A 27,992-nucleotide genomic window follows, 5' to 3' on the forward strand; every position below is an offset into this window, starting at 1 on the left:
CCCAGCTCTCAGCTGTAATGTGCCAGAAGGGGAGAATGCAAACTGCCCCTGGAGATCTTTAAGAATGTAAGGACCCCAAAGCTGTCTATCTTATGGGACAGAACCATTTTGTGAAAGTTCTGTCAGGATAAGAACTCTCTAGATTTGTTGGAGAAGAGAAATCTCAGGACTACTTGCCAGAAGGCTATGGGCTCCAGAGTGGTCTCTCATCCTGAACACCCATGGGAAGTAACATTGTGTTTTGGATCCTCTGTTTTAGCCCCCATTTCATCTTCCAGTTCACTGGCTGGGGCGGGGGGTGAGGAATCCATGGCTCAAGGACTGTAGGAAATGGGGAAATTAAAATCTGGCCTCAGGCTCTTACTACCCCTGTGATTCTAGTTAAGTCACTTAGTTCGTGTTTGTCTCAGTTTACTAATCTGTAAAGTAGAGATCATAATAGCACCTTTGAAGGACCCTGTTTTTCATGTTTGGGATTGACCACATTGTTGGCTTGTTTTCATCTCCTTGATGTCCCTGACCTTAGCCTTCACAGCATCCTGATTTTCCCTAGGGCTCAATGACTCGGGTTTGGCAGCTTCATCGTCCCTGGCATATGCAGACTGGGCAGCTCCCAGCACTTGCTGCCAATAGAATTGATCTGCGTTCCTGATCCCTCCCCCACACATACACTCTTCATGACCTGCTAGTGGCCCCCCTCCTAAACTACACAGTATTTAACTAATTTGTATTCATTCACTCTATATTCTGCATATTTGTATTTATGTATTTATCTTTCCTGTTAGAATGTAAGTTTTTTGAGAGTAGATATAATTTCTTTCTTTTTATTTAGACCCCACAGGCACCTCACACATAGCCTTGTGCGTAGTAGGCACTTAATAAATGCTTGTTGACTGATAAATACTTGCTTAATTGATGCCAAGGGGCAAGGAGCCAAGGAGGCCTTTCTCCCACCCCCATGGAGCTCTCTCTTCCACTGTCATGGTTACAGCCACTTCCTGTTTGACTCACCCTAAGCGGGAGCAAAAAGAAGGGGCCGGGCAGGCTCCCAGCCGACACTGCTGGCCTCGTGGGGCTGTTTACAACAGCAGCATGTGGGATTCCCAGAAAGAGGCTCCAAACCGGACATCCTGAGGTAGCAAAATACCCAGGTGTCACAGGCTAAAAATAACTCTCTTGCGGCTGCCTCAAAGGTGGCTGGCGCACAGAGGGTTAGGGTACAGCAACCCACAGTGGGAGAAAGCTATTGCTGCCCTACCTGCCTGCCACAGTTTCCCAGACTGCTGTGTTTCTAGCTCCCTTGGCTCAACCTGGCTCAACCTGACCCTTCTGCTGGGCAGGAATGTGCTCCCACTCTTTTGCCACAGATGTAGTTAGCGCTGTCTCTTTCCACTCCTAACCTCTACAGCTGCTTCACTCCTGACAGGGTAAAGGTGTCCCTGTGGTGTGGGGTGCCAGCCCACTTGGCCTCTATTTTGCTCCACTGTCAGAGGAGCTGAATGTCTTTGATGACTAATGTAGCTACCCTCATACTGAGTATGAAAGAATCAGGAGGCATAGATAGACCAGTGGAATTAGGTGGGCAGCATCATTACCTTGCCCCCACCCCCAAGATGCTAACTCCACGTTCCATCAGGGACTCAAGGGTTGGTGCAGCAGAACCAGGGTAGACGTGGGGAATATCCCTGACAGCCCCCTCCCACTCCCACCAGAAGTGATATTGCTCCTATCCCTATATTTCCCACTGTTTCACTGTCCCATGACCCTACCAGAGCCCATAAGGCTGGCTTGCTTGTTCAGCAGAAAATTAGAGCCTTCCCTCTATTTATTATCACCAGTACATACTGTCTATGTCTTTTTTGTGCATTTGCATATTGTCATCTCCGTTAGACTGAGCTCCTTGAGAACAGGGATTGTCTTTTCTCTTTCTTTGTATCCTCAGTGCTTAGCACAGTGGCTGGCACATATAGGTGTTTAATAAATGCTTATTAATTAACTGATCATCAATTGTTCTGAATTATTCGAAATATATTCCTACATTTTGTCCTTTTTTTTTTAAGTTGTTTTTCAGTCATGTCCAACCTGTCATGACCCCATTTGGGGTTTTCTTAGGGTTTACTGGAGTGGTTTGTTATTTCCTTTTCTAGTTCATTTTACAGATGAGGAAACTGAGGCAAATAGGGTTAAGTGATTTGCCCAAGGTCACACAGCTAGTAAGTGTCTGAGGCCAGATTTGAACTCAGGAAGACCGATCTTCCTGACTCCAGGCCCCAGCGCTCTAACTGCTGCGCCACTTAGCCAATTTGAGGCAGATATGCTTCAATTCATCTCATAAATTAAGCCTAAATTTATTAAGTGCCTGTATATCAGACCTTATACTGAGAATAAAAAAGACGAAAAAATGATTCTAGTGGGCAAGAATGTCCTGTTTGCCTTTAAGTCACTCAACTATTCTGAGCTTCATTTGGCTCCTCTATAAAATTAAGCAGTTAGACTAGATCCGTCCTCATTTAGCACTAAATTCTAAGATCCTATTCCCCATGTTCACTCTTCTTCAGCCTTCATCCCTGTATTTGTCCACATCAGTTGGCTTGTGGAAAACGGAAATGAAGGACCAACCAACCAACCAACAAGCATTTGTATAAGGACTCGCTAGCTGCTAAGGATTTAAATGTACAAGTGAGACAGTCTGTCCCCCAGGACCTTGCGTTCTGCTAGGGGAATAGAATATGTTCTCAAAGAAATATAGGATATATACAAAATAAATGCATAGTGAGGGCTATGAATGCGAACAACTGGGAAAATCTGGGAAAGGATTTCTTTAAGAAAGTGGTACTTGAGCTAAAACTTGGAGGGAGATAGGAGTTGCCTGAGGCAGAGATGAGGAAAGGAGAGAATTTTAGATGGAGGAGACCACCTTGTCAAGGCATAGGAGCAGGAAACAGAATTCACAAGGAAAGCAAGTAGGTCAGTTTGACTGGAATGTAGCATGTGTAAGGAAAAATGAGTAGTTAGTTCAGGAGATGGATGATGAGGGTCCACACTAGGGTGATTGTGGTGTGCACAGAGAGAAGTTGTAGAAGGATCAGGAGTGAAAAGGGGGAGGGGATGGGCACAGAATGTGGAAGATAGAGAAGAGAATTGGGAACAGAGCTAGGGAGAAAAATAAGTAGGGATGGGGTGGTGGGGTGAAATTGAACAGGGATAAAATAGAGGCAGTGAAGAGGAAATAGTATAGGAGGGATGAAGTAGGCAGAACACATAGAGTCAGAACCAGAGATGGAAAGGAATGAAGCCAGGTGGAGTGGTAGCAGACAGGTTCAGGTGGTAAAGGAAGCTGGCAAATGGCCATTTATGACAACTAGGTTTTATGTGATAAGAGGTTTCCCTAGCAGCTCTTGGCCCTTTGAGTTTAGAAGACTATACAGCAAGAAGTGAAAGTCCTAGGCCTAAATATTAACAAAGCTTCCCCATGAAAGACAAAGCCTTCTAGAGGTTATTATCTGTTTTTTCACCCGGCTCCCTTCCTACCCTTTGCCCTATTACAGGAAGAATAGCTCCTTTCTTAGCACAGACTATCCCTTAATTTCCTGTATTACTGTCACACAGGCCTGGGAGGCAGGATTTCTAAATCCATCTTCAAACCAGCTCATGCCTGAGATTTCTTGCTTTCCTCCTAGCTCTGGCAGGGAAATATTACTGAGTAAACATGGTACAATAGAAAATAATATTGGATTAGAAGTCAGAAGATGTGGGTTCAAATCCCACCTATCACCATCTGTGTGACCTTGGGCAAGTCACTTAATTTCTCTAGGCCTCAGTTTCTTCATTCATAAAATGAGGGGTTAGACTAGATGGCTCCTAAGGTCCCTTCCAGCTCTAAGTTCTTATGACTGTTCTCACCTCTTAGACCTTCCCTTCCAATCAAAGGGTAGAAACAAGCTCCAAGAGGGATGGAAGGGGTTTTCAACCAGAGATATAGAGCCAGAATTCTTGCTTCATAGGTCTGTTTTCTCTCTCCTCACTTAGCTACTGGGCCAGTGCCTCTGTGACCCGGGGTCCCACTGCCCCTTCCTTCCTAGTGGGCTGATTTGGGGGTTTGGGGTCTAGGAAAGGAGCTGAGCTATTAGTGATATGCACCACAGAGCACAGTCAGTGATATGTCTGGTATGAAACACTACCTGTAAGAGAACCAGCTGACCAGATGGAGACCAAAAGCGTAGGCAAGTTCTTGAAGCTCTCTAACCAAATGTTACTGTCAATATAGTGGTTTTTTCTCTAACATCTTCCTCACTTTTGAACTGCTGAGTGAGTGAGGCTAAGGCCAGAAGCTTGGACCACCAATCAGAGGCTGGAGAAGAGGATGATGACAAGGGTTGAGGGGGCTGGGGTTGGGAGACATGTTGCCACTGGGACTATTTGCTGCTATTTGGGGTACTACTATAGTGTATAGTTGGATCTATCAGAGCAAGATGAGTTCCTGGGACTCTCTGGTTCAGTAGCTATGTGGCCAGGGACCCCAATTGTGGGATAAGTAGGGTATTTCAATGGGCACAACCTCAGCAAGACCTAGACTTCTTGAGATTCCAACTCTCCAAGGAGGGAGAGTAAGGTTCATCTTTGGGACTCTATAAGAAAAGAGAGAGAAAGGAAGCTAGAAAGAAAGATTTTCGGAGACAGAGAGTCTTCTGCCACAGGCTGCTGTGATCAGCTGGGTTGGCCATACTTTACTCTGCCCCATCGCACCCTCAGCCTACCACCTTCATTTTTCTCATCCCCTGGATATTCCCATTTATTCCCTTCTTTGCACATTGTTTCAGTTCTTCTTAACAGCAGGTAGCAACGTTCTCTGTAGATAAGAGGGCAAGGTATCCCAAATTCAACACCAGGCTAAGAATCAGTGTTTACATTCTGTTTCTGTCTTGTACTTCAAAACCTTAAATGGGTTGTTTTTCCACTGCAGGCCTTTGTTTCTCCTCTGTGTGACAAAGGGGAAAAGGTGTCTGCCAGGGTTCCCTTTCTACCCCAGTATGGCTTCAGACTTCCTAGCTGAGCACAGTGTTCAAGGGTGCCAAATGATTTCACCAGGAATTGCTTTCAGAAAAGCAGCTCTAGCTGCCAGAACATAGGGCTTTTTTGAGCGTTGTTTATAACCTAGGTTGTCAGAAAACATCCTTTTCAAGCCCAGTAACAAACACTTCAGAGTTCAGGGCCATTGATTCTTTTCCTCCCTGGAGGGAAAGCATGGTACCTGATGTGTGGGGTTACCAGGTCTGAGCAGGAGCCCAGGGAAATCTGGCTGAATTCCAGGGCATCAAAGCTGGTGACATTCACTGACCTGGTATGGTTGGGCTGGGACAGAGTGGAGGAGTAGCTGGAAGAGATTGATTGGTGGCTGAGCATGCTCCACAGAGTCAGCGCTAAGGAGACCTTTTCCTTATGGATGAATGTTTATTTGATTTGGCTTGTCTTTGAAGAATCCTGGAGGGCCAAGTGCATTCACTTCATCTTCTCTGGGGAGGTGGTAGGGTAGAGCTTGTTTGGAAAAATGGAGGTCTTGGTAGATTCCAGAGTAGAAGAACTCTCACATGGGGAGAGGCATCTGCTCACATTGTCAGAGATAATGCCAACTTCTAAGGGTCTATGCTGACCTTAGAGCATGTGGCTAGGAAGGATTGTGTGTATCAGTTGAACAAATAGCTATTGGGCATCTACTATTAGTAGCCCTCTGACCCTACACAGTTTGAGAGAATCTTGAAATCTATAGAAACAAAAGAAATAGATTAAAAAAAGTACAACACCAATGGTTAAATGCCCATACTCATAGTACGTGGTTCTATGGGAAATCATCAAAATTACTGGAAGTCAAGGAAGTCGGAAAGGAAAGTGATCGATTTGTACTAAAGTAGTCAAAGAAGGCTATAAAGAAGAGGTTTGGGGCAGCTAGGTGGCGCAGTGAGTAGAGCACCGGCCCTGGAGTCAGGAGGACCTGAGTTCAAATCGGACCTCAGACACTTGACACATGTACTAGCTGTGTGACCTTGGGCAAGTCACTTAACCCCAATTGCCCTGCCAAAAAGAAGGAGAAGAGGTTTGCAGCTTTGAAGAATGGATAGGCAAGGAGGAGGGCAGACCCAGCAGTATGAGTTAAAGTACCAAGTCAGGAATGTTTTTGGTGTGTTTAGGAGAACAAGTGGGGGGAATGAGAGAGAGGACAGTGAGGGTAGGTATGTTTCTATACCCTCTTATGTCCTGAGCTCCTCACCCCCTAGTAGTATGGTGCCCTCAGGGAGTTCTGTGACCTCAGTCTTTGGAAGTAACTGCTGCTAAGAGAGAAACCAGAACAAAGCAGCACTAGCCAGTTGGCTTTCTTAAAACATCCTGCCTTCCTCTTTAGGGGGTACTAGAATGGTTTGAGTATGTTCACCTAGGGCACCATTCCCTCTCTCTTCTTCCTGAGTCCCATTGACCTCTCCCACATCTCTCGCCTTTTCTTCAGGCTTGAGCTGAGCAGTTTTACTTTGGGGAAGGCAAGAGGTACTCAACGTCCACTCATTCTGGTTAAAGAATTTTGGAACTGGTATCTCTCCAACCAACCCCTGTATCCCTGCCTGATAGCCTTTCCCTAGACTTCAGCCTCAGGGCTGAGTTTAAGATTGCAGTTAAAAGTGGGGCCTGGGATAGGTTGTTCTTATCATTCTGTGTATCCCTGCCCTTTTCCTTAAGTTTGTTCACCAGCTTTGGCTCCTTCCCCCCTCCCACACCTCTCCCAAGCACACAGACCTTTGCCTCTGCCTCATTCTTCCCTATGTGTCTCTTGTCTCCTTTCTCTAGAAGTTTCAGATGCCAAGTCTGAATGACTTTTGGGCTGTCTCCAACTTGAGGGCCCTATAGACTCCAGGCACGAAGAAGAAGTGGCTGGGTCCAACAGCTCCCTGTGCCAGGGAGGGACTAACTTTACAGCAAGGCAGGTGGGGAGGCGGATGGGAGGGCCTCCTCAGAGGGGATAGGAAGGTCAGGGAGAGGTGGCCCTGGTCTAAGGGTCCTCTCCCCAGTATCTCACGTTATCTCTTGCTCTCCCACTTCAACCTCACTCCCCTTCTCCTAGTTCTCACGCATTCTCTGACTCATCTCCAGTTTTCCTAGGGCTTATTTTTCCAGCCTCCACTACTGACTGGCATTTTCACTTCAGCCTTTTCCTCCAGACCTAGCATGCTGGGCTTAAAGTCTGGGCTCCAAACCTGACTTGGCCACTTACTTACTTGCTGTGTGACCTCGGGCAAGTCACCTAACATCTCTAAGTTTCAGTTTCCTCATCTGTAAATGAGGATAGTAACAATTCTAATATCTATCCAAAGTGTGAACCTTGTGAGGATCGAGAGAGAAATAAAATACTTTTTGATGATTAAATGTCATGTAAGTATGAAGTATTATTATTACCTTGGAAGGTAAAATAGTGGTAGAGAGCCAGCCCTAGAGTCAAGAAGGCTTGAGTTCAAGTACCATCTCTTATACCTACCGAGAGTGTGACCCTGAGCCAGTCTCTGAGAATTCTCCAAGACTCTAGGTAGCTGAGACACTCTGCATTGATAGATGTTTCTTATGCGCCAATGAAATTGCAGGTTTGAATGAATAATAGATCTCTGGATCTCTCGATAAAGCATTTATTAAGCACTTAGCATGTGCCATACACTGTGCTAATACCAATTATTAGTCTCAGACCTCTAGCACCCTCCTTTCTGGATCCCTCCCAGCATCTCACTATTCAAGCTACAGGAGGGAGCCTGTTTTTGCTGCCCACCCTGGTGAGCAATTACTCTAAGGATTTAGAGATTGGAGGGAGGGGACCATCAGAATGGGACAGCTGTCTGTTCATGAAACAACTTTGGACTAGACAGATACAGGATGGAAAGCAGAATGAGCTAACAGAAAGAGTACTGGTTTGTAGTCAAAGGACCTGGGTTTGAATCTCACCTCTGCTACTTCCTACTTGCATAATGTTGGAAAAGTCATTTCAGTTCCCAGCTCTCTGTCCTTGTCCATAAAAAGAAGGGACTGGATGAGATCAGGGTTTTGTATGCCATGGACCTGTTTGGCAGCCTCATGAAGCCTGTGGATGATGGATGAATGAATGAAGCAACAATCATTAAGTTATTACTATGCTGGAGAAATAGATAAAAAAGCAAGACAGTCCCTGCTCTCAGGGAACTTCTGATCAGGAAGGTTTCAGCTGCTAGCCAAACAGAAAAGCCCTGGTCCTTTGCAAAGACAAAACATGTAGTAATTCTGCTTCTTTAATGTCATTTCTACTGATAAAATCATATCAGTTTCTGGTGTTGAATCTCATGGCAATGCCAAGGATTTGGGTATCAGAATAATATTTCTAAATGTATAATATAAAATATATAGGATTACAAAGGGAACCAATTATACTAAAATGGGGTTATCAATACATTTTTTAAAATAAGTTCATGAACCTTAGGAAAAGAAGCCCTGGGCTAGATCATCTCTATGGTCTTTTTCTAGGTCTAGATTTTGTGATTTTATGTCTATGAAACTCATTTGGATGTGTAGGAGAGAGGGCTGAGAAACATGCTCCCAGCCAACATCTATACTTGAGGAAAGGAAGGGACATAGTACCTCATCTTGATGGCTGAGACTTCAGGTTTGTGGGAGCTCAGGCTGATGTGAGGTTGAGGTAAATAGAAAGCCCCAGAGATCCCCCAATATTGGTCCTTTCTTTTTTTTTCCTTCTGCCCTGACATAGCACAATCCCTCCTTAATTTTATTTTCCTCTCTGCAGCTTCCTCACTCATCTTTCTCTCTTTGCAGATGGGACCCAGGTGAGCCCTGGCCCCCAGTATCCCAGCCCCCCTGGCACAGGTAAGAGCTGGACCTCAAGGTTGGGGAATTGGAGGAGTGCTACAGCAGGGCACAAGAAGAATAGGGAAACTGAGGGACAAGAAAAGGAGGGGAGATGAGCCTTTAGGGAGAATGGAATGGAGATGTGGGAGGGAGATTCTAGGCTTCAGGTGAATAGGGAGAAAAGGTGATTTGTTTCATGGGCAAGAATTGAAGAGTGGGGCTTTTAAAGCCACTTCTCATGGGCTACTCTAGATCTCATCCCTGATTGGAGGGAGCTCAAAATGGAGGAGAAGACAGATCTTCTCTTTATTGAATCTATTAAGGGGACAGGGTGGAGAGGTGAGGAAAAGGGAACCTTCTATGCTCTGTTCTTTAGGCTTTGTGGGTGGAACATGTGTTTAATCCTTGTGTAGGAGGTTATGTACTATTTGTCCATTTCTTACCATTCCCCACCTCCTGCTCTACAACTTCCTTGAAGCCCCAGGGTTCCATTTTTTTTTTTTTGGCTTGTAGGCCACCCTAGGAGGGGTCAGAACCAAATACTATTGAGTATATTTTATTTTTACATATGTGTGTATATATGTAGCATTTTCACACACATAATCTCATTTGAGTTTCACAATAACCCTGTGAAGACAGAAAGATAAGTGTTATTATCCTGATTCTATAGATAAAGAAATTGGAGCTCAGAAAGGTTACTTGTCCAGGATCACCCAGCATCCAGTAGTAGAGCTAGAACTCCACCTCAGGCCATCCAGCTTCAAATCTGGTGATCTTTCCACTATAGCTTTGTCTCATGTCCCCATCTCCCCCACTCCTGCCCCCCAGCTGTATGAAATCTTGGCCTGTGTCCCGCCCATCACTTCCCCAATCCTTCCCACTTCCAAATCCATCCTGTGTTAGACAGGTTAGGACATGCAGGTACAGGGTTCATCTGCTGAAAAAATTGAGTGAGATTGAGATCTGCAAAAAGAAGAGGTAGGGGTCAGAGAGGGACTGAAATGTGCTGGAGTGGCAGGGAGGGAAAAGCAAAAGAAGGTACACGTCGGCCTGACTCCTACTGCAAAATGTAACAAGGGGAGCCACTCACTCTCCTAGTATACGTGCGATACCATTTTAGATGCTGTAGGGGGAAGAGGTTAGAAACTAGTGAGGGAGATAGGGAAAATGCCAGATAAGTGGTATGGAGAGTAAGTGCCGTAGATCTGGTAAGACATCATGGAGGAGCAGGACCTTGAGTTGGACCTTGAAGAATGGATAGAGTAGAGATAAATAGCAAAGAGGCAGTAGGAACTATGTGAGCAAAAGCATGAAGTCAGATAGACACACCGAGTTCTCTAAGGATAGCGAGTGAACTTGTTTGGAACGGAGAGTTTGTGTAAGAGAGTAAGGAGGACAGATTGTGGAGGGCCATAAATGCTGGGCTTCCTGTGAGAGGGATTCCCAGGTTCCTAGGCAGCAGCCCTCCCACCAAGCAGCCCTCTAGCCCAGTGTCAGTTTGTATGGGTCAGCACTGATATAATCTGTGTTTTAAGGTCTGCAAAGAACTTGACATATTACAGTAATTCACTTGATCGTCACAACTTACTGAGATTAATGTTATTATTGTGATATTATTATCATATGAGATAACATTTGTAAAGCACATAGCACATTACCTGGCACATGGTGGGCCCTTAATAAATGCTTATCCCCTTCACTGCCCGTCCTTTATTACTACCCCCATTTTACTGATGAGAAAACCGAGGTACATAACGATTAAGTGACTTACATGGTATCACATACCTAGAGAGTGTTGGGAGTGAAAAGGTGATGTCGAGATAACAAGCCCCAAGTTTCTAGGCTGGGCTAGATGTGGCCAAAGCCCTTGGACTCATTGTCAAGTCAAGTCAGTCAACATTTATTAAGCACTTATGTGCCCGGCATTGTGCTTAGCCTAGGAGATACAAAGAAAGGCCCAGCAAAAAAGGGTAGATTTAGTCAGGATTTATCCATTTCTAAGAAGGTAGTTTTTCCCTTCTCTCTCATCAGTAGGAGTCCTAAGCAAATCTACATAGCTTTATGTTACCTCTAGCCCCCAGAACTTAAGGAAATATGTGAATTTGGGGGCCCCTTCAGGGGAGAGGACTTAGTCTCTGGGAAATCTGGGAAGCTTATCCTGAAGCAGATTCCCAAGCCCACAGAATAGCCATCTGGTTTCTTTGGGATGACAGGATCATAGATTTAAAACTGGCCGGAAGCTTAGGGTTTGTGTAGGCCTAATTTTACAGATGAGGCCTAAAGAGGTTCAGTGATTTTCCCAAAGTCACATAGGTTTGTTGCTGTTCAGTTGTGTCCAACCCTTTGTGACACCATTTTGGGGTTTTGGGGCAGAGATACTGGAATGCTTTGCCATTTCCTTCTCCAGTTAGATGAGGAACTGAGGCAAACCAGGTTAAGTGACTTGCCCAGGGTCACACAGCTAGTAAGTATATGAGACCAGATGTGAACTCATAAAGATGAATCTTCATGATTCCAAGCCTAGTGCTCTGTCCCCTGCGCCACCTAGCTGGTCATTAAGTAGCAAAACCAAGATTTGAACCCAAGTTCTTTGACTCTTAACTCCATTGGGCTCTGTACTGTACCACAGAGCTGGAGAGGATTTTAGAGATCATCTGATCTTAACCTGGAGCTGACCCAGAGAATCTGGGAACTTGGAAGGGGGAAAAAATTACATTTTTATTTTCACAATCCTCTAACTGAAACTTAGCATTTCCTTCAATATTTAAAAACATTATTCTGAAAAAGGGGACATAGGTTTCTGCAGGCTGCCAAAGGGGTTCAACAAAAAGGTTCAACAAAAACCTCTCATCTATTCCAACCCTCTTATTTTACAGATTGAAATACTGAGGTACAGAGAATGACTCCCCCGAGGTCACATGGCTAGCTAGTAAAAGAACCAGGACTAGAACTCTAGTTTCCTGACACCTAAGCTAGGGTCCTTCCTACTATGCCATACTGCCCCACACCTTTCCATCAGCCCCTGGCAACCTGGCCTCTTGCTGGGAGCCCTGCTTTGAGGAAGCTTGGCTTTGGAACATTTGCCATCCGTCTTGATGGAAACCTTTTTGCCAGGTGGTGTGACTTGAGGGATGTGATCACTGACTACCCTTCAGGAATTGCCTGGGGGTAATTCACTTAACCTCCCAGTGCCCCAGGCACTTTTCTCAGATTAAAAGTTGCCAGAAAAGTGCTGATCTGCCTTGATAGAAGGAGTCCCTTTTAAGGGAGCTCCCTAGATGTGAATGTTCCCCTCCAAAAAAAAAAAGTGTTTTTTTTTTATTTAAAATTTTTAAAAAGACAGAAGTCCCCTTTTTTGTAAGGTTTCTTTGGTTCCTTTCTGTGTTACCAGGTAGGACCAGCACTACCCTCCACCCTATACAAACCCTTCCCTTTTCCTGGATACTTTCTCCCCCTCTCTCCCTCCCTCCCTTCTCCCCACCCTGAGCTTCTCTGACTGCAGGGACCGGCTGTGCTTGGTGGAACCTGCTCTGGGAGCTGGCTATAAATAGCCATTTTCACCCAAGACCTTGGCGGGGTTCCCAGCACCATGGAGGGGCCGGCCTGGCAGTGGGTGGGGAGGGCGCTCCAGGAAGAGACAGCTGTGCCTGTAGTCTTTGCTATGCCACTGGGCACAGAGGACACTGGAGGATGCAGGCACTACGTTAGCACAGGTCTAAGTGAACCGGATGATTCATTTTTGTGGCCAAGATGGCCCCTAGTAACCCAGGGGTCAGAAGTCTAAAGAAGTGCAAGTTGGAGGTGCCAGTCACTTAGCCTGTTCTCATGAAGGCCCTCTCCATTTAGCAGATGGGAGGAGCAAGGCCCAAGAGTAGTAGTTTAAGTCCTACCATGTTAGTGGAGGACTTGAATGGGTTCATACCAGACTCCACTACCTCCACATTTAGCCTATTTGAAGTCTGCCTCTACTGGGAAAGGGCCCTTCAGTTAAGCAGGATTGATCATAGGGTGAAGGAAGGATTGGAGGACTGTGGGGCTGAGGGCCAGAGGGACTCACTCCACAACTCCAAAACTCATGGCTGTGGCCTGCAAGGAGGGCCACAGGTCTAAGCCATGGATGGGGTGGGCAGGACAGATGATCAGGGCAGCTCTCCCGCTCCTAATACAATGCTTCCTTGTGTCTCCAATTCACGTCCTTAGCCAGTTCCACCTTCCGCCCAGCACTGCCAGTCCCTCAGCTCCAGCCCATGGACCTGAGGGTGGGGCAGAGGCCCCCTGTGGAGCCTACATCAGAACCAACTCTGCTGGCCCTTCAGCGCTCTCAGCACCTGCACCACCAGCTCTTTCTTGCTGGTCTACAGCATCAGCAGGTTGAACACATTCAGGTAAGTCTCTTCTGGGACCTTAGACGCATCCCTAGGCATACATCTTCCATACACCCACACATTACCCCCAAGTGTGTCCCTCACCAGGATCAAGCTATCTCAGCCCATTGCCCCACCCCCCTTACTCTCCTGACCTCTTTCTTCATCACTCCATCCCCAGCTCTCCCTGGAGACACCAGTGCAAGAGGCACCAGGAGGCCATCAAGAGCAGGAGCTGAGGCAACTTCTCCACAAGGACAAGAGCAAACGGAGTAAATAAAGGAGACCTCTTCTTGGTTCTTGCCCCCAGATGCTCCTGACCCACCCTGGGGCAAACATCAGGGCTGGTTGGCTTCCCCTGGTTGTCTGCATCTTTGTCAGAAAGTGAGGGGCGGGGGGAAGGAGGTGTTAGAGATTCTTTGGTCCTGTCCATCCCCGTGTCAGCCTTCACACAACAGTTTATCTGGCTCTAAACCTGTGTGTGTTGTGTAACTGTGTTTGTTGGCTCTGAGAGAGAGGAAGAACAGAAAGTCCTGGAGGATGGGGAGGGAGTTCCTGGTACATCTCTTGCTGGGCGCCTAAGCTGGGCATTGGACAGTGAGTGTGCTAGGAGCCCACCCCCCTACTCCCTCCCTCCAACCCCTCTGCACCCCCTACCCCCAGGTGCTGTGGCCAGCCATGCTGTGAAACAAAAATTGGCCGAAGTCATTCTGAAGAAGCAGCAGGCAGCATTGGAAAGAACCACCCATTCCAATATTCCCTTCAGGTGAGTCTTTCCCTCCCCTCACCCCACCCATGTACATTAACTCCCTATTTCTAACTAAAAAGCTCTGACCACAAAAGCACACACCAACCAGCTCCCTCCATCCCCCCACCTCTCCCTAGCTCTGACAGCAACCACCCTACAAAGAGGATGCAGCTGCCTCCTCACACATACATCCCTAACATATACACAACAGCAGCCCACTGCCCACAAAGTCCTCCTCCTTTAAAATGCTTCTGAATACACACACACACACACACACACATACGTCACAGTGCTTTGGGCAGGTACATCTTCAGTGTCAGGAACGGTCTATGTCCCATTAGTCTGACCACCTGACCCAAGCCTCAAAGCCTCCAGAATATTAGATAATAGTGCACAGAACTACTCCTTCCATCCACTGATTGATTAAATCAGTGAGCATTTGTCAAGTGGCTCCCATGTGCCAAGCCTGATGCTAAGCAATGAAAATACAAAGACAAAAATAAGTCCCTGCCCTCAAGTTGCTGCTTACATTCCATCAGGAGAAACATGTCCACTTATAAATCTGTACAAAATAAATACAAGGAAAGGGGGTACCAATACTGGGGAGGATCGTAAAAGGCCTTATCTTATAGAAGAGATGGTGCTTGGGCTTGAAGGAAACCAGAGTTTCTGAGAAGCCAAAGAGAGGAGAAGGACATTCCAAGCAAGGGAGACAGCATATTCAAAGGCATGGATGCAATATTATATGTGAGGACAAGGTCTGTTTGGCCGCTGGAGCATAGAGCACATAAAACTATGTTATAAAAATCCTGGAGAAGGAGGTTGGAGCCGGGTCATGAAGAGTTTTAAATGACAAACAGAGGAGATTTTATTTGATCCTAGAGGTACCTGGGGGAGCCACTGGAGTTTATTTATCAAAGGATACCTTTGCTCTAAGAAGATCTCCAGCAGCTCTGTAGAGTCTGGTTTGGAGACGGGAGAGACTTGAGGCAAGGAGACCAATTATGACACAGTACTGCCCTCTGGAGCCTGTCATAAGTGGTCAGCGTAGGGGCAGCTAAGCTCCCTCGTATCCAGAGAAGCAGTGGAGTAGAATGAAAAGTTGGAGTCTGAGGACCAAAGTTTGAATCCTGGTTCTTCTACTTACTACCTGTGTGACCTTGGGCAAGTCAGCTCTCTAGATTTCAGTTTCCTCATTTTATAAAAAATGAGGGGGTTGAATGCTACAGAAGGAAGCAAACTAGATTGGTGGTCAGAGAGCCTGTGTTCAAATCCTGACTGGGCCATTTGTGTGGCCTTGAACCATTCCTTTTTTTCACGGGGCCTCGGTTTCCTCGTGGGTCAAATGAGGGTGTTGATTTCAGTGATATCTGGGTTCTCTTCTAGCTTAAATCCTATGATCCTGTGACCTAGACACAGGAAGCTGCCTAGACCCATTGATGCCCTTCTGGGATAATGAGAACTAACATTTGTATAGTGCTTCCTATGGACTAGGCACTGTGCTGAGTGCTGTACAGCTGTGGTTCTATCGGACCCCCATAACACCTGTGGAAGACAGGGTCTGTTATTTCCTCATTTTACACATGAGGAAACTGAGGCAAATAGCGGTTAAGTGACCTGCCCAGAGTCCTATAGCTAGTAAGTGTCTGAAGTCACATTTGAACTCAGGGCTTCCTCACTCCAAGCCCGGCATTCTATCCACTGCACCACCTAGCTGCCTGAGAAGCTGCCTTCTGGGAGCTCGGGGTCCCTGCTCCACTCCACTCCCCTGCCCAGCTCCAGGCTCCTGGCCCTGCCTGAGAGACCCCCAGTGGAATCAGTTCTGCACTTCCTAATGCATGGTGCTGGGGACATAGGAAGCGTACCCAGGTGGATGAGATTACACGAAAGGCTGCCCAGTGCAGCTGTATACCTGCAGGCATGGGGCTCCCAGCTATTCTGGAGCAGCTTAAGCATCTTCTCCACAGAACCCTGGGGTCTCTAGAGACAGAGGGAGCACCCCCCGCCGTGCTGAACAGCTTCCTGCCCACAGTTCCCAGTCTACTCAGTGACTCCCCAGAACACTTTCCCCTGCGTAAGACAGGTGAGCTGGGGAGAGAAGCAGGGGTGGTGGGGGCTGGAAGGGAAATGATGGGAGAGATAACTCAGGTCAGGGGGTGCAAGGACAGAATTGAGAGGGAAGGAAACATGAGGGAAGGGATAGGGTCTGTGGGATAGGGTCTCTTTTGGAGGGAGGGTCAGTGGAGGGGGGCAGGGAGCCTAGGGTGACTCTAGTCCTCTCTACAGTCTCAGAGCCCAACCTGAAGCTGCGCTACAAGCCCAAGAAATCTTTGGAGCTGAGGAAGAACCCACTGCTCCGCAAGGAGAGCGCTCCTCCCAGCCTTCGTCGGCGCCCCACTGAGCCCCTTGGGGGTGAGGGGGATTTAGGGAAGAGGAGGGGACCTTTCCAAAGCAGGCCAGGCACCAGGCAGAGGTTCCCTGGGGTTGGGGGTGGGGGTGGAACCATGTTTACTACTTCTCTGTTCCCCACTTCAGAGAAAGGGCAGTTTTACCAAGCAAATGAAGGCCTGACTGACTTTTGGGCTGGGACTTGGCAGGGAGTGATGAATGAAAAAGACTGAGGAGTCTGTTCTTGGAGAGAAAGTGTTGGGGGGGGGGCGGGGACTGGACCTTGTTCCTCATTCTTGGACATCTCTTTCCTTTCCTCCCAACTTTCCAGATTCATCCCCTAGTAGTAGCAGCACGCCCGTCTCAGGTTGCAGCTCCCCCAATGACAGTGAGCATGGCCCCATACCTGCCATGGGCTCTGAGGTAAATACCCCATTCTTACCAAATACTGCTTGTCGGGCAATGATCATGGGACCTAGGGAAGGGCCACTGGAGTATCTTCAAGCCTTTAGAACCCAACTAGGTGCCCCTTGGGAATCTAGGGTACAGATCTTAGAGAGAATGGTTTCCATGTGGGTAAAAGTCTGAGGGATGTGACCTCTCATCCTGCTCCCTGTGGCAGGAGCTTTTAGCCCAACGGCTTCGACTACAGGAAAGTTCAGTTGCCCCATTTGCCTTGCCAACGGTGTCCACGCTTCCCGAAATCACCCTGGGGCTGCCTGCTACCACCAGGGTAAGTGGCTAGGGTACTTCCTCTCTACTCTAAACCCCCTGTACTCTCTTCCCAGCTCTTCCTTGGCATTCACTTCTTCCTCCTCTTCTTCACCTCTCCCCAATCCAATCTTTATTCTGCATCTCCTTTATTCTTAGCTCAGTTCCTCCTTGGCTAGCCTCCTCCTGCTCACCCTCTGCTTCTCTCCTAGGCTGATGGCGACCGAAGGACTCACCCTGCTTTGGGGCCCCGGGGACCTGTCCTGGGGAGCCCCCATGGTCCCCTTTTCCTGCCCCCAGGCCTAGAGCCTGAGGCAGGGGGTACTTTGGCATCCCACCTGCAGCCCATCCTCATCCTGGAGCCTTCAATATCTCATCCCCCACTGCTGACTGGTGAGATCCCTCTTGCTCCTGGGGAAGGTATTGATGGGGAAGGGAATAAATCATAGGAGAACAGGTCTCTCTACCCTAATGAATAGATAGCCAGAAGTGCCTGGCCCTTTCCCAGAAAGATCCTGCCAGGAGCCCCTCCAGACCTTCTTGCTCAGCCCTCCTCTCTATGCCCAAATTTCCACTCCCTCCCCCCTAACCAGTGACCATGTCCTCCGCTCCTTTCTCCCTTCCCAATTGCTCTGAGCTTCTGAGATGTCCCCCTTGCTTCCCTCCTGTCCTCATCCTGTTCTCATTCTCTGTAGTGCCTGGGCTTGGGCCACTGCCCTTCCATTTTGCCCAATCACTACTCTCCAGTGAACGGCTTTCAGGCTCAGGCCCCCACACGCCACTGAGCCGGACTCGCTCAGAGCCCCTGCCCCCCAGCACCACTGCTCCCCAGCCACTAGGCTCCCTACAGCCCCGCCTGGATTGGCTGAAACAACACACACAGCTGAGCAAGGTGAGGTGGGAAATGGGGTGGGGGCGAGGGGTTAGGGAGTATGTCAGTGATGGGGTGCTAAGCTAGGCTACTGTGAGGCAAAAGAAGAGGGGGAAGTTTGGAGGGAAAGGGGCTAAGACCAGGGTGGGCCGGCAGCAATTACCCTCAACTACATAAAGTTCATGGATTCCTAGGAATCAGTGGCAGGCTAAGAGATCAGGTTCACCCAGCCCACCTTACTTCCTACCCCCTGCCTCACTGACTTCAGAATCACTTAACAGCCTTCTGACATCTCTCCTGCTCAGAGGCCGGCAAAACCAAGTGAGAAGCCTCGACTTCGGCAGATCCCCTCAGCAGAAGACCTAGAGACCAACGAGGCACCTGTCAGAGGCCCAGAGCACAGGGACCTCAGCCATGGGAAGCCTGATGTTGGTCCTGCCGCCTCTCAGCAGCACCAGCAGGTAGGCAGCCTCCAAAGCCAGAGACTCCCATTCCTACAGAGGTTTCTGGGTAGGAGTAGGGGGCTATAGGAGCACAGCCAGGACAGGATGGGAATGGGGAGGAGACGGGACAGTGAGGGCAGGAAGCAGCTCTAGGGCATCAGTGTCCTTCTCTCCTGCCTCACACAACACCTACCTCACAGTGGCATGAGCTCAATTGAATTCAAGTCACAAACATACAACAAAAATATAACAGCCTTCTCATATAAAGATGATTTCACAGCTCACCACCACCAGAGGGCATACAGCCTGAGTTTTGTCTCCAGAGGGGATATACTCTAAAGTCCATTCACATTCTCCCAACCAGTCTCTTTTGTGACCAGCAGCACACATTTTTAGGGCAGTTGGCAGGAGCTAGGGATAGAGTCTGTGGCCATGAAACACAACCAGAATTCATTTTCCCACATGGGCTACAAACATCTTGGCCTCATTGATTCAGTATTCTAATGAACTAACTAGTTAGTTCTGTATTCTAAACTAACTAGCCAAAGATTAGATACACATTTGTCCTAAGCGAAGAGCATTGGGGAATCTTCATGCCCCTTCCATATGAAAGACCTGTGATTTGAGCTGGGCCACAATTTGTAAACACTGGAGAGCCCAGCTTGGGTTCTGACTTTGGGGTATGAGAGTTGGGTCTTTGTGAGATGACAGTGATCAGCCCAGGCCTTATTGAAGCTGGGGAAACGGCAAGGGAATCGGTGGCAATGTAGGGCAGTAGAACCCTCAGGTGGGGCTTTCTGGAAAAGCTACATTAGGGTGGTTTAGTGAGAAATCTCCTGGCTCTAAAGTTAGAAGACCTGGGTTCAAATCCTGTCTCTGACACTATCTGTATAACCTTAAGGAAGTCACTGAATCTCTCAGGATCACCTGTAAAATTGAGGAGGTTGGACTGGGTAGCCTCTGGTTCCCTTCTAGCTCAAGATCTGTCTTCCTATTCTCCTACGAGATCTAGAACAGAGGTGTCAAACTTGAGGGCTAACATATGCAGCAGGCAAAACTTCCAAGTGCACCCTGCTCCAACCAGATGAAAATATAATTGGGAAATGTTTAACAAGAAAAATAAAAATACAGTACAACATAGATAATGTTAATCTGAGGTTTTCTAGTCAATATGCAGCCAGCAGGGATCTGTTTCTACTTGAGTTTAATACCACTAGTCTAGGGGCAGGAGTAATGTTTAGAGCTGGAGAAATCAAATTATTAAGAAGCCTTCTTCTCTTTCAGATATTCCTATGGGAACAGCAGCAACGGCTGTTGGGTCGGCTTCCCAGGGGAAGCTCAGGTGACTCACTGCTGTTGCCCTCTACCCAAAGTGGACACCGGCCCCTGTCCAGGGCACAGTCCTCCCCAGCTGCCCCTGTCTCCTTGCCAACTTCAGAACCACCTAGCCAGGCCTTAGTACTACCTTGCTCTGAGACCCCTGCCAGGACCCTGCCCTATACAACTGGTAAGACTGAGGATTGGGATCAGGCAGAAAAAAGACCATGGGAAAAGGTTATTGGAAGGAGAGAGAGAGAGAGAGAGAGAGAGAGAGAGAGAGAGAGAGAGAGAGAGACAGAGTGTGTGTGTGTGTGTGTGTGTCTCTAGGTCAAGATGTGTCATGGATCCCTTTGTTGGCAGTCTGGTGAAACCTTCAGTCCCCTTCTCAGAACAGTGTTTTTGAATACATAAGACAGTGTATAGGGTTACAAGAGAAAACAATCATATCGAAATACAGTTATCAAAATATTTAAGAAATGATATACCTCAAGTTAAGAACCTCTGCTCTTTATCCATCCTTGTACATGAATTCTGAAGTCCTGCTTGTCCAGTGTGTAATGCCCAGGAAAGATGTGTTTGTCCAGCTCTGACAGTGTGTTTGGTGTCCTCTACCTAGGATCCTTTCTAGCTACCTTATTCCCTCAAGCTCCGTAAGACACCTGAGAACACAAGATTTCTCTTCCCCTCTCTACTCCACACTCTCTGAAGTATCCTTATATTTAATCTCAACAACAAAAATATCTTTTAAAGACCTATTATGTCCATTGCCCTGGGCACTGGGGAAAAAGTGAAAAGCATCAAGAATCTTAAAACCTATCAGAAGAAAATAGGATACTTCATGTATGGAAATTAGTAAAATAGTGCAGTGTGTGTCGGGTGCAGTGAAAGATATACCCAGTGTGCTTTTAGAACATTTTGCAGATGGAGGGAATCCTTGTGTAGGCCGGCAGGGAGGAGTGGGGTCAGAGGTGACTTCACAGAGAAAGCACCACTTAAGAGGAACAGGATTTCAATAGGCAGAACTGAGAAGAAAGTACGTACCTGCTCCCCACCTCCCCCAACAAGGGTTCCCAGTAAACCAGGAGAAAAGAAGCCCGGGCATAAGGCAGCTCTTTTCTCCCAGGCCTGTCACTGCCCCATTTTCCCTCTGTCTAGAAACAGGCTCAGATCTCTCCAGAAACTTGTCCAGGCCAGGCTGTCGGGGACGTGGTTGGGAAAACACATCCCCGACACCCTGGCCCGGACAAGCTCAGTATTTGTTAAGTGTGCAAGATGCTGATGAAGTCAAGAGAACTGGTCCTGTGGAGCTTACATTTCCCTGGGGGCATACAGTGTAAATACAGAGAAGTAAATACAAAATATTGCTGTCATTTCTTACTTTTCGTGACTCCATTAGGGGTTTACCATTTCCTTCTCCAGCTCATTTTACAGGTGAGGAAATGGAGGCAAACAGGTTAAGTGACTTGTCCAGGGTCACACAGCTAGCGAGTATCTGAGGCCAGATTTGAACTCAGGAAGAGGAGTCTTCCTGACTTCAGGACCAGCACTCTATCTACTATACCACCTAGCTGCTCTATAAAATACAAAACAGATACCAGAAAAGACAAAGTGATTTCAAAGCACAGAGAGAACTCACTAATTGGGGGGATCTGGAAAGTTCCATGTAGTAGGTGGCTCCTGAACCATGTTTTGAAGGAAGGTAGAAATTCCAAGAGGCAGGTGGTACAGAAGGAGGGTGTCCTAAGCAAAGGGGACAGACAGCCCAAGCTCTGATTGTAGTGATAAGAGGAAGAGATAGAACAAAGAATAGACAAGGTAGCTAAATGCTGAGCCTGAGCTAGCCCACTAACCTTAAGAGATCTTCATTTCATCCTCCAGCTTCTGAATCATTTAAAACTAGCCAAAAATGGCCACAGTAGCTCTTGGCTCCTCCTGTCCTTCCCTCTCTCTCTTTCCTTTTCCCCTTCCTTTCTTTTTTCTCTTATTCTTTCCCATCTTCTCTCCCTCTCACTCCCCCTCTGTCTTCTGCTCTCCCTGGCTCTTCCTCAGGTATAATGGTCAGGAAAATAATGGAGAACCATTTGAGTGCTTTATTACCCCACCTCAAGCCCTGGTACAGTGATAATTATATAAAGGGGGAAATGCTATGCTAAGATAGACAGACAGAGACAGACAGACAGATAGATATTTCATTTGCTATTAAACTGTGAGATATTGTTCAGTCGTGCCCAATTCTTCGTGACCCTGTGGACCATTGCACACCAGTACTGTCCATGGGGTTTTCTTGTTAAAGATACTTGAGTAGTTTGCCATTTCCTTCTCTAGAAGCTAAATGACTTGACCAGGGTCACACAGAGAGTAACTGTCTGAGGCCAGACAGGTCTTCCTGACTACAGGCCCAGCCCTCTAGCCACTGAGCCATCACCAAACAGCCATTTAGGATTACCAGAGCCTAATCTCTAAGCCCCTTTAGGATTATGACATTCAGTGTAAGGATCATCCTGTGAGGCTATCATTTAATTTCACTTATGGCCTGGCCACATAGACATATGCTAATTTGCCTGGCTGGTGCAGGTCTGTAATCAATGTGTATGTATGCTTGGAACTAAGATACATTGGGTTGTGTTAGACGTGTCAGTCTATGTCAGGGTGGTTGTGGGCATGTATAAGGAGGTTGTTGGGATGGGTACTCTGGAGAGTGGGAGGAAGTGTCAGCCTGTGGTTAGGGTACCAGTGGCTGCAGCTGTGTGTAGTCATGAGGGCTATACCAGGATAAACATGGCCATATTTGAGAATGTTGGGATGGAGGTACATTAGGCCCTATAAGGGGAAGTTGAGCTTTGACCAGGCAGTTGGTTGTGTTGGGCTGTATATTGGTATCTGAGAGTGTTGGGCATGGCTATAATCCCATGGAGAAATGTCCCCACACAAACAATATCTTGTTGCCTGGCTCCCTGGCAGGGTTGGTGTATGATTCAGTGATGCTCAAACACCAGTGTTCCTGTGGGGACAACAGCAACCACCCTGAACATGCAGGCAGAATCCAGAGCATCTGGTCAAGGCTACAGGAACGGGGCCTACGGAGCCAGTGTGAGGTAAGGGGATGAGGGGGTTGGAGGCGGGATGGGAAGGAAGAGGAGTGAGGATAAAGAAGTATGGAGGATCAGGAGCAAGCTGAAGAGGGGACTGCCGCAGCAGTCAGGAGCTCGGCTGGGCTGTAACAGCTTCTCTCCGCCCAGTGTCTCCGAGGCAGGAAGGCCTCATTGGAGGAGCTGCAGTCAGTCCATGATGAACGACATGTGCTGCTTTATGGCACCAACCCACTCAGCCGCCTCAAATTGGACAATGGAAAGCTTGCAGGTAGGAAGCCATGCCCAGCCTACCTTGTTCTGTAGCTTCCTCAAACTTTCTCATCATTCTCAGCTCTAGCCTTTCTGCCCTTCTTGTGTCCTCTATACTGCCTCCTACTCTAAACCCACCCTCTCCCATCCCCACAATTGTTCAGTCTAGCCCAACCTCTGATCTTGGCTTTCCACTACCATTCTTCAACCTGTCACCCTAGCTTTGATGTCCCAGCCTTTGCTCCTTGTCCATGCTAATGCCCTTGCTTAACCCGACCATCTCTGTTTGTCTTTTCTCCTCTGTTGCTTTTCTATTCTTCACCTTTGCCCCATCCCTTCTATTCTTTTGCCGTTGGGTAAAGGACTCCTGTGCCATAAAATTCTCTATGTACCCGCTCTCTCTGCAGGGATCCTGGCACAGAGGATGTTTGTGATGCTGCCCTGTGGTGGGGTTGGGGTAAGTGCTCCCTTGTAACCCACTGAGTGGGCATTCTACCTGCTGGTAGTGTTCCTCTTCTGCCAGCCTCCTTCCCTTTCTGTATTACCTAGTGCTTAAGTTCCCTACTTAGTTTGTATGCCACAAAGAACTTCCTAGGTGCAGCTCTTACCAACTCCTGGCCCCTTCTCCTTCCCTGCTACTGGCTAGAAGGCCCATAGATCATAAGGCCAGGGAGGACAACAACCGTGTTTTTGATTCTTTTGTGTCCTTCATTACCACTGAGCACACTGTTTGGCACATAACAGACATGTAAATCATAACTGAGCGAATGAGCCATGAGCCTGAGAATCAGGGCCAAGATCTGGACTTGGGACATTGGTCACTCCCTTATGCGAGGGCTCTATGTGCCCCTTGCCCCTACCAGGAAGTATAATTAGTCACCAGACCTAGTTCACCAGGCTACTTGCAAGTATCAGACAAATAGAACCTTTCAGGCATGGGGTGGAAAGCAGTGATGACAGCTAGTAGTCCCACTTCCAGAGAGCAGGCCTTCGCTGTATCCCTGGGATCCTTCTTTGCTCCCCCGTTCTGGGTTCTTCCCGTGCTGGATGTCCATATTTCATACTGTGGCCCACCAGTTAGCCTCCTTTGCCTCAGAGCAAAGGTAGATGGAGTGGGAGGATTGAATGCCCTGGTGAACTTGGCTATGATTTGAGCTGGGAGTATGAAATTATAAAATCCAGGGCCGGTGTTTGGGTACAGGAAGGAGACCAGAAAGCTGTGGATAGTGGTGGGACCACTTGGGAGCAGCTACCCTGTTTAAAACTTCCTATTTCCTGCCACTTTCTGGTTTTCCAACTGTTGTTACTTCTGTTTTCTCTTCCCTTCTCCCTTTACCTCTGTCTTTCTCTCTCTCTCTTTCTCTCTCCAGCTTCTTGTGACTCTCTCTGCCTTCCTTGTCTCTCTTGGTCCACCTCGCCCCACCTCCCTACCATTCCCTCCTGGCCCCTCCCTAGCCTTTGAGGGGAGCGGAACCATGGCCCTGGGGCTCGGTTGAGGGAGGCCTCCCAGCCCAGGCTAGGGCCCTGAGTGGAAGACAGTGGTGCAGACGGCCCCTCCAGCTTGGACCATCCCAAAGGGCCTGAGCAGGGTCAGCTGGGGTTTAAACCCCCAGCTTGACTAAAACCCTAAGCTCCACCCAGGTAATGCCATGTCCCTTTACCTGAATGGGGAGGCAGGGATGATGTCGATGGCAGAATATGCCAGCCCATCTGGAACTAGTTCCAGTGACTTAAAAGATGGGAAAGAAAAAGCACACTGGGATTTGAGGGCCTCAACAGGCCTGACCTCTGAGCAGTGCAAGGCACTGACCTTCAGCCTTGAGGGGCAGAACTGTCTCCCCAGATCTCTGACCTTCTTGCCATGGAGTGGGCACTGCCCATCCTACTGCCTGCTTTGATCCCTGTCCTGTGGGGTACCTTTAGGCCATTACACTAACTGTAGAACCCTAGGTGATATTGGCTCTGACTCTGGCCCCTACAGGTGGACACAGATACAATCTGGAATGAACTGCACTCCTCCAATGCAGCCCGCTGGGCTGCTGGAAGCGTAACTGACCTTGCCTTCAAGGTGGCTGCCGGAGAATTAAAGGTAGGACATGAAAGTAGGAGAGGGCTAGGGAAGGGTGGAAAGCAGGATTAGTGTGTCTTAGGAATTCAGATCCAGCAGCTGCCCTATAATCTGTCATGGACTTGTGAGGAGAATTAGGGTAGGGACTGGGGCAGGCAGGTCCAAGATTGGGTTAGAACCCTAGGACACCTATCATTTCATAGGGAGGGGAACTCAGAACTGTGGACTACTAAGTCCAGTCATCTCCAAGGGGGTCCTTATCTCAACCATCCAAAACATAGCTGTTAACCAGCTGAGTAAACAGCTCAGCCCTCCTCTCTGGGCAGGTTTCAATCTTGGCCTCAGTTCCTGTGTCTTTAAAAATGAGGGAGATTGGATTAGATCATCTCTCTAAGGTCTTATCCAGTCCTAAGATCCTATAAATTCTTTAAGTGCCTTTTTTCTATATGTGACCCTTTGCTGGATACCAAAACCCAAACAAATGTTCGGTTCACACATGTTTTTATAAATGATGATTAAGCTTCCTTTCCTACAGACTGGGGAGGGATTGATCTGTCTTGAATCTGAAAGTTATATTCTTTTTCTGAAAACCTTCAATTCCTAATAAAGGAAGGTTATAATAAGGAATCTTTTAACAGCATTAACCCTAATTTCCCTCTACAAAATTTGAAAAATGCATCCGTTTATTACTGTGCACCAAAGACTTTGAGCCTTCAACATTATACAAAATATGTGACATCACGATACATACACACATATATACATATCTGTGCCATACAACGAAATTTACTTATGTAAATATATTTTCATAAGTAAAGTGTCCTTTGTTGCACTCATCTCTCCCCTCCCTACCCCCAGTATGCTTTTGTACTTGAGGAGGCTGCCTACCTGGCCTAACCCTAGTCCTGGTTCTCCAGAGGCACCATACAAGGAGACCTGCACAGATGCAGTCCCTTATCTCTTAGCACTTAGAATCAAGACAGACCTAATGAAGGAAGGAGAGCAGAAAGCTGTGGATAGTGGTGGGACCACTTGGGAGCAGCTACCCTGTTTAAAACTTCCTATTTCCTGCCACTTTCTGGTTTTCCAGAAATAATTAAATAATTAAAATGACACAGTAAAATCAGCCAACCAAGATAGACTGGAAGCTCTCTGAGGGCAGAGCCTGTCTCGGTTTTTTATTTATATCCCAGCCTCCTATACAGTGCTTGGCACATAGTAAACATTAAATAAATGCTTATTGCTTGATAGATGGTGAAGTGTTAACATCCAGGCCAAGTCATGGTAAGCACAGTTTATAGTGAGGGTATAAGTGTAAGTGGAGCACTGGGGAGGAAAGCAAGACTGGGGAGACCATGGTCATTCCTGACCTAACTAGGGCAGGCAAAAGGAAAGCATCAACTCTTACAAGAAAAGCAACCAGGAGCCTGGGCTTTAGGACTGGTTTGTACAAGAGAAAGGTAGGTTGGTGTAAGGCTGTGAGGGATGGCGTGCGACAGAAGTCTAGCTGGGTAATGCTAACACTAATGTTCTTCTGTCCCCAGAATGGTTTTGCAGTAGTGCGGCCCCCTGGACACCATGCAGACCATTCAACTGCCATGTAAGGCCTGGGTGTGGGAGGCCTTGGTAGGGGGAAGGGTAAGGAAGTTCCCAGAGAAGCAATAGGTTGATCTCACACAAATAAGTCCCTTAAGGGATTTACCAAATGGAAGATTTGTGAGCCACTCCTGCCCCCAATTTCCCTCTCTCGGTCTCCCTTAAAAGAGACATACGGGTGAGCTATGCATGTGCCACATTGAGGGTGGGACGCAGAGAGAGAGATCAAACTGGTAGGAATACTTTCCTCCTCCCAGGGGGTTTTGCTTCTTCAACTCGGTGGCCATCGCAAGCCGGCAGCTACAGCAGCAGGGGAAGGTTAGCAAGATCCTCATTGTGGACTGGGTAAGTCTCTTGCCCCGCTCTGGACACAGCTCCTGAACCTGGATAGGCCCCAAACCTGAGCTGACTGCAGCAGCCCTAGCTTGTGCCCACTGGCTGCAGCCTTAAGAGAATGAACTCTAGTATAGCTAGGCTTATGACCCCGAGATGTTGTGGCTGAAGAAAGGTGGAGGCAAATAGGCGACTGCTAATCAGACCTTTTTCCATGTTTATTCTCCCCTTAGCTACTGTCACTGTACCCCAACAACTGGCCTTTAAGAGTATGCCAATCTCTTTATTTCAGTCCCTTTACTTAGCTGAAAAAAGGTAGAATTTTTTTAGTAGAAACTTTTCTTATAAATGTACAGGGAAAACAAAAATATTTTTAAGTTTAGAATGAATATTTTTACAAAACATAGAATCCTTATCTTACGATATCTATAGCCTAAACCCAGGAGTTCTTATGATTTTTTGTGTCATGGACCCCTTCTCAAAACAATGTTCACTTAATTCCCGCCCCCCACTCCTCATGAGAGTAATACCACCACCATCCCAAGTCCTACCCCTGTAGTGGTGTAACAGCCACTGTAGTAGTAGTGTAGTACTGCTGTAGCAGTGAATTTTCACCGTTGTTCTTTTAAAGCCAATTTCATGTGTCTTTTGTATCTCTCTCCTCAGAGCTTAAACTCTCCCTTTTCTAGGACTCCTTATAGCTTCACTGTAGCACTAGAAAAGAATAAAAAAAAGAAGCTATAGACAGTTAAATTGATGCTCAAGAAGGATAGAGTGACTTACCCAGGATTGATCAATCACGGGTGATAAAGCCCTGATTTCCTAACTTAGTCTAACACTATTAGCCCACCAAGTGTGGCTCCCTTGCCTTCCTCCAGGTGTGATGTTAAGAATAGAGAGTTTTCTGGTTTCAAAGTGCTTTCTTCATAACAACCCCAGGAAGT

General features: G+C 47.4%; 1 protein-coding gene across 1 annotated transcript in view; it reads left to right on the plus strand.

The window, feature by feature from the left end:
- Positions 1-27,992, plus strand: part of HDAC7 (histone deacetylase 7) — a 49,414-nt gene that overhangs the window by 11,998 nt on the left and 9,424 nt on the right. The window contains exons 2-19 of the mRNA XM_036759034.1: positions 8,833-8,883; positions 13,066-13,250; positions 13,411-13,501; positions 13,893-13,995; positions 15,945-16,060; positions 16,264-16,389; positions 16,697-16,788; positions 16,988-17,098; positions 17,289-17,469; positions 17,772-17,968; positions 18,253-18,408; positions 19,675-19,897; positions 22,672-22,805; positions 22,950-23,070; positions 23,459-23,508; positions 25,033-25,140; positions 26,664-26,719; positions 26,973-27,060. Coding sequence (XP_036614929.1) covers positions 8,833-8,883; positions 13,066-13,250; positions 13,411-13,501; positions 13,893-13,995; positions 15,945-16,060; positions 16,264-16,389; positions 16,697-16,788; positions 16,988-17,098; positions 17,289-17,469; positions 17,772-17,968; positions 18,253-18,408; positions 19,675-19,897; positions 22,672-22,805; positions 22,950-23,070; positions 23,459-23,508; positions 25,033-25,140; positions 26,664-26,719; positions 26,973-27,060 — 2,189 coding nt within the window. The remainder of the gene's footprint in view (positions 1-8,832; positions 8,884-13,065; positions 13,251-13,410; positions 13,502-13,892; positions 13,996-15,944; positions 16,061-16,263; positions 16,390-16,696; positions 16,789-16,987; positions 17,099-17,288; positions 17,470-17,771; positions 17,969-18,252; positions 18,409-19,674; positions 19,898-22,671; positions 22,806-22,949; positions 23,071-23,458; positions 23,509-25,032; positions 25,141-26,663; positions 26,720-26,972; positions 27,061-27,992) is intronic.

The sequence above is a fragment of the Trichosurus vulpecula genome, chromosome 5, assembly GCF_011100635.1.
Source record: "Trichosurus vulpecula isolate mTriVul1 chromosome 5, mTriVul1.pri, whole genome shotgun sequence".
Classification (NCBI taxonomy): domain Eukaryota; kingdom Metazoa; phylum Chordata; class Mammalia; order Diprotodontia; family Phalangeridae; genus Trichosurus; species Trichosurus vulpecula.